This window comes from Limulus polyphemus, unplaced genomic scaffold (assembly GCF_000517525.1).
Source record: "Limulus polyphemus unplaced genomic scaffold, Limulus_polyphemus-2.1.2 Scaffold3178, whole genome shotgun sequence".
Classification (NCBI taxonomy): Eukaryota; Metazoa; Arthropoda; class Merostomata; order Xiphosura; family Limulidae; genus Limulus; species Limulus polyphemus.
The window spans coordinates 116975-123964 of NW_013668788.1; the positions used below are offsets into that span (position 1 = coordinate 116975).

The window sequence follows — 6990 nt, forward strand, 5'->3', positions numbered from 1 at the left end:
TAGTGAAACCTTACTGTTTACATGACATGATATTAAGAATGTATAGTGAAACCTTACTGTTTACATGACATGATATTAATAATGTATAGTGAAACCTTACTGTTCATATAACATAGTCAATGCCTACAAATTATACTACATATAATTAGATGATAATTTTTAAAATGATTCAGGATATACAATACTTACATGAAACAAGATCAAAACCTTTCTTTTCATCTGGCACTGTCTGAGTTGTGCAAAAAATACAAAATAGCTTTGATTCTACATTAACAGATGGCACAAAAAACAATATACTAAATGAATGCGTAAAACACAAACTTAGAAAGACAAAAGAATATTTCACGTCAATTACATGATAGAAAAATATAAATGATGAACCAAAGACTGGTAAATAAAATCTAAAGAAGCCTAATGTGCTTTTGACAGGTGGACCCTTCTTATTTGGGATTAAAGGAAGTAGGCAGGTTTATCTGTCAATTGCATATACCTGGAGAAAAGCTACGAAGTAAAAAATTTATTCAAACAACAAATTCCCTAATTACATATAAAGATAAATCAAGTAAAGAAGCATTTAAATTTAAATATATAAAAAATTAAAAGAACACTAATCAATTTATGGATTCACTCATGATATTCACTCATCAAGACTATCTAATACAAAGTCAGCCTAAACAATATCATATCTGAAATACAGAATATGTGGCCAGGTCAGACAGCACCTTATGTAACTTATAGGATAAATGGCCAGGTCAGACAGCATCTAGTGACATATGGGATATATGGCCAGATCAGACAGCACCTTATATAACATATGGGATATATGGCCAGGTCAGACAGCACCTTATGTGACATATGGGATATATGGCCAGATCAGACAGCAAATTATGCGAGATATTGGATTAATAGCCAGATCAGACAGCATCTTATGTAACTTATGGGATATACAGCTAAGTCAGACAGTACCTTATGTGACATATGGGATAAAGAGCCAGGTCAGACAGCATCTTATATAATATATGGGATAAATGGCCAGACATTGTTGAGGTTCAGGCAAAGCCATCCCTAATTTAGAAATATTGACAAGAGGTAGGGTAAAGAAATTAGCAGTACCTATTCCATAATATGCATATACCTGTGACTAAATGTGAGAATTATAATGTTCACACACCTGAAAATGCAGAACATTGTCCAGGTCATACTAAGGCTAAAACCTTGGACCTATCATTCTGCAGCTTAGCACACCAACAGTTAGGCCATTGCAGGCAAAGAAAAATTCACAAACAAGCACATAAGCTAGTTAATATAGTAAAATAACAATACAATAAGAAATATATAAAACAATAATAAAGTAATAATTAGATGAACCAGGTAACAAAGTAAAACAACAATAAAATAACCTCAAGCTAAACTAGATAAAACAGTAAAACAACAATACAGTAACCTTCCTTAAGTCTTTGAAACTCTACAGATATAATTATTTCATTTAATAAAGACACAAATGTTTAATACAGAAAATATCTAGTTTAAGCTATTAGCTAACACACATATTCAACATAATATGTTACTTTATACAGAGTTCTCATACAATTTTTACATTAATTTCCCTGAAAAAAATTACCTGGTGAAACCAGTCTCATTTGAGCATATTTGAATTTTCAGGATGAAGTCACCTTTAAAGCAACAACTAAATTCTATGAAGAATATCTTCTGATGTTTTCTTCTTCCATATGATTATAAAAGATTTAAAATTTTAAATTCTGTATTTCACTGTTTTGTTATTTCATGTTTCACATTATGTGACACTGAAAAATCTATTTCCCAGACAAATAGTCTGACTTTATTTCTTTGACATTTCAGGTTTGTGAGATCCATGTTCACAATAAAGATAATTTATTTGTTTCCCTAATCAATTGTTCGACTTCCTTCATTTCCCTGACATTCCAGCTTTGTGGGATCTCTGCAGTAAAAATACTTAATATCTTAGGTATGAATTAATACTTAATATGAATTAAGTCTCAAAACTTTTAGAAGAATAAATTTTGTTGAAAAAAAACATTTTCCTAAGAAATAATATGAATAAAGACTTTACACATACTTTGACTTGACAAGTGAGTAGATTCAATTTGGTAGGTGCTTTGGTTTCCTACAATAAAGAATCAATTTTTAAAAAATTTTCTCTAATCTAAGCAAGAAAAAAGTATGAAAAGAAAGTTACTGTGAGTCAATAATAAAATAGTAAAACTGAATTACATAAATGTTTAAATAACATTCTTCTTAATTTGTCCATTTTAGATTCTAAATCAGAAGTAGTAACAATCTTTGAAATGTACGAATTAAGAGGAATGTGAAAAAAACAAAAAACATCTACAGTTACAATTTCTTTTATCAGAAATTTCAGGCCTATTAGTTTCTAATGCTTCACAACTTTTGAAATTTAAGCTGCAACTTTTAAAGTATTATAATGCGTAAGTAAATAGTATTTTAGAGAAAGTATTTCTCTCACTATCCATACCAACAAATGTATTCTGATGTTGAACAAAAGGTCTCTTTGGCAGTGACTTTTGGGCACCAACATATAGATCTAAAATACCACTTTTATAGAACTCTGATTTGGAATCTAATATGGACAAAGTTATAATTTTCCTATACTGAAAAACGTATTTCTGGTAGGTATCACCTCCAATCACAAGATTAAGTATTCTCATTCAGTGTTGTCCTCTAAATGGGAACTTTTCATACCGCATGCTACAAGCCTTGCACGCCCCCATCTGTTGGAAATATCATGTTCCAACATGTCTCTCATGCAAATCATCATGTGTCATCTCTTAACCAATTGTAGCATGACATATCATGCGACTCCCTCTACACTCATCTACCAAACCTTCACTTCGAAGTTTGGCAGAAGATGCGAGCAACAGAAAATGGGGAGGAAGGGTGGAAAAGTGTGAAAGGAGGTAAGTACCTATCAGAAATACATTTTCAGTACAGGAAAATTATAACTTCCGATACAGTACTTACCTCCACTCACAAGATTAACTAGAATCCCACACTGAAAAGGAGGGACCAGTGCGAGGGAACAAAAATAGCAGCCCCTGAAAGCATCCGAAGGATACCTCTAAACACGAGAGAAATAGATATGAAGAAGGGAACTGCAATACTTTTGAACCAAGTATACTTTTCGGCCATGTGTACAGTGTGACATGCACAAGCACGGAAATATAAAGTGTAGAGTGGCAATGGCTCATCAGACAATACTCAGTAATTCAACTACATCCAAAACCTTCCCGCAGGGCTCCAACATCTACAGAAGTAAGAAATATGTTTTAAGGGACAGATGAAACAAGGAGCATGAGGAAAGTGGGTCAAATGGAAGTAAAGTGAAGTCATGGAGGACCATATTAATGTCCCAATCCGGATGGGCAGGATGCCTCAGTGGCCGTCGAATCCTTAAGAAATGCATGAGCCCAGTAAGAACAGGAGAGAAAAAAAAACCTTAAAATATCAGGAAAAATGGAAAGTATGAGATTAGAGTTGCCCGATATCCTGAAAGTAAGGATACTGAAAAACCTTGATTGAACAGCCAGGTGAGAATTCCATAACATGAGCCACAGAAGGCTTGTCAGCTGGAAATCCTCTGTTAGCAGACCAAACAGCAGAAGACTTTCCACTTATGTTGGTAGACTTCTAAGGAAAATAGTCATATGGAACTAGCTAACAAGAAGGCAACTCAACATGTAAAACCAGATCTTCTTGCCAAGGACCAGACAAAAGGCAGGCATGAAGACAGAGGATATACAAGTTTCCTGGTGATTGATCCATACCCCCCCAACCTGGAAGGGATGATAGTGTGAACAAATGTAGATCTGGATGTGGGGAAGGAAGTGGAACGCCCATTAACATATGAGTTTTGTCCAACCACCAGTGCAGATCGTCTCGCAGGGAAGGAGGAAGGAAGATGATGGTGGAAAGAGAATCTCAAGAAAATGTTTCATTAGTCATGAAGTGCCCATTGCAGGGATCTCATGTGGGCATAACCGAGAAGGATAAATGCAGTCATGTAGGACAACATCCCCAAAAACGATAGAACCTCATGAGTAGAAAGTGACCAAGTTGAGAGGGCTTGGTAAACTAAAAGTTCCATGGATCAAAGAAGTAAAGGAGAAGCCATGGCATGACTGATATTAAAGTCAAAAAAGACCTCTAGATGGACCAGGTAGTGTATGGATTGAAGGAACGGTTTCTCCAGTTTGAACAACCAGCCTGGTTGAGTTGCCACAGAAAGGAGTTGGTGGGTATGATGTCAGACACTGGCACACCATGGGATCCAGAGGAAAAGAAAGGAAAAAAGGCAAGGAAAAAGAGGAGGAGGGGAAAGAAACTGGAGACAAATTCTTCTGACAGAACCCATATCACCCATTGATCCTCAACAAAGGGACACCAGTAAGGAAGAAAGTCCAACAGTCAAGCTCCTAACGGCCCTGAATGACAGGGTAGTCACAGGTACTGTTGGCGACAGTTGTTTTGTCGTCAAGATAATCAATGAAAAGAAGTGCCCCAACTAGTAGGAATGGATAAGGGTTAAGAGAATGAAGGCCAGGAGATGGGAATAGGGGGATATGAGGCTCTGACTGAGACAAATGGGTGACAAAGGATGTGAGGGTAGATTGCTGACAGGCTGATGTAATCCGAGGCTCGATAGTTTTTGGGACAGTAACAAAGACATGATGTTGCAAAAATGGAGCAAGATTAAGTCCTGTAGATACGGAAAGTGTACACTGACTCGGTCCAATACAGCATCCCTACCAATAAGGTCCCAACAGCAAAGAAACTACATGTGTAACATCATACCCGAGGAAGAAATGCAGGCTTATGTGAAAGGGAGAATGTGCAAGGTATCTGCAGAAAACCCCTCAAGATTTCTGTGGAGTGCCTCAGAAGGGAGATATATGGGTGGTTAGGGTAAGATGAAGGTAAGAACATTGGGCATAGGGAAGACTAACATTATAATTGGGAGCCACCTCCCAAAGAAGTAACAACGAACCCAACAACTGCTGATCCAAAAGTGGATAGTCAGCATGATGGTATGAAAGGGCGTGTTGATCTGAGGGCTGCAGGGGCACAGCAGGCTGCTCCCCTCACTTGTATCCCATTATCTGGGAGGGAGGAAAAACCAAAATGGTTGAGAAGAGGTTTGATGTAATAAAGAAGATTGAAGGAATAAGATATAAGGGAAAGGGATAACACATCACAAACATGAGACACAAAAACCATGAAGGCCGAATTACGCCTAGATGATCCCTCAGGTAGCAAGTAGGAAGAAATGGCAAACTCAGGAGGTGAGAAAAGGTGATCAAAATCCTTGTCATTCTGCAGAATTTCCACTGATTCAAGAGGACCCTGGACAATGTCAGGGGACAAAGTTTGATCCAAGTAGCATTCAATCTCCTAATGTATAAAAGAAGAAAGATCTACCATTGGGTCGTCCACACCTGAGGCCTGAGAAACAACATTAGTTGTTGGTGTGACTCCCGAAGCGATAACATGAACTTCAGAATTCATAATGCAAAACAGAACTCACAAGTGATCAAATTTTGTGGAAATAGATAGTGACAAATTGATCTGGGTTATAGCAGAAAAGAAATTAAAAGTTCACAAAGAAACCACTTTTGGCAGGGGAAAAAACGTTCTGTCGTCACAAGGTAGTACTAGCATAAAAAAAACGTCTGAACTCGAACGCTACCAAATGAGAAGTGAAGGTTTGGTAGAAGAGTGTAGAGGGAGTCACGTACTTCATGTGAGCATGTCATGCTACTACTAGTTAAGAAATGATGCATGATGATTTGCATGAGAGACATGTTGGAACATGATATTTCCAAGAGAGGGGTGTGCAAAGTTTGTGGCATGCGTTATGAAATGTTCGCATATAGAGAGCAGCATTGAACGAGAATAGCTAATCTTGTAAGTAGAGGTAAGTACCATATCGGAGTTATGAGAAATTTTAAAAAAAAACTGTTAATGCAATATTTAGTCTAACAAGCTGTGTGTGCATTAAAAATGCCAATTAGACAGTGAAAAATGTCTAGTTAGAAAAACACGATGACAGAAATATTCTGGATATAGTTATTGTTTACCCAATAAAATTTGTGCAAAAACATAAAAAGACCCAATTAACCCGATGACTACCGGTTACTAACTTTCTTAGTAGGCAATGCAAGTCTTGCTATATTTCATTCCAAAAATAAAACTAGTGGACAAATATTTTCGAAAACTCATAAATACTTTGACAAATGTAGGTAGTTTAAGAAACATAAAGCCTATTACTTTTAATAAATTTAGTTTTTTTGAATTATGATCTTTAATATCTTGGAAAATTACATTAGGAAATCATACTTATAAGAAATGATTACAATATTTATATTTGCTACAGATTTGAATGTATTACTTTTAATGTTTTAGTACATTATTTTGAAATCCCCAAAAAATTGTATCCTCCATAAAATGCGAATTTTATCTATTTTTAATTTTTTTAAAGTTTACGGACAATGTACAAAGTTCACGCTGCTGACCCCACGGTTTATTCGGCACAATAAACACAAAAGTACGACTGCAATGAAACATAAACATAAATTTGAAATAAAAATATATTTATGAAACAAAATTAAAATGTTTTTATGTACATATATAAACATGAAATCCTAGTTAAAAATAAAAATACTCATTTATTGTTTAGGTTTATTTACAAATATTATTTATGGGTCTGTATATTACTTGAAACCATAAGATGAAAACGTGATTAATTGTGCCGAATAAACCGTGGGGTCAACAGCGTGAACTTTGTACGTTGTCTGTAAACTATCTCACCCTTTTTGGTGGTCACTTTCGTTCAACTGAGCGCGAACGCGTGCACATTTGAATGTTACTGTAGATATGATAGTAAGAAAGCTTTTTGGTACTAGAATATCATTTCTTTGAACTTTCAAACAAGTT

The 6990-nt window shown here is 35.7% G+C and overlaps 1 protein-coding gene across 7 annotated transcripts in view; it reads right to left on the reverse strand.

Moving 5' to 3' along the window:
- LOC106468822 (arfGAP with SH3 domain, ANK repeat and PH domain-containing protein-like) overlaps positions 1-6990 on the reverse strand; it is a 68449-nt gene that overhangs the window by 42128 nt on the left and 19331 nt on the right. For all 7 annotated transcript variants that reach the window (XM_022397184.1, XM_022397183.1, XM_022397186.1 and 4 more), the window contains 2 exons: positions 2099-2146; positions 190-229 (listed from right to left, as the gene is read on the reverse strand). In XM_022397184.1, the coding sequence (XP_022252892.1) occupies positions 190-229; positions 2099-2146 (88 nt within the window). The remainder of the gene's footprint in view (positions 1-189; positions 230-2098; positions 2147-6990) is intronic.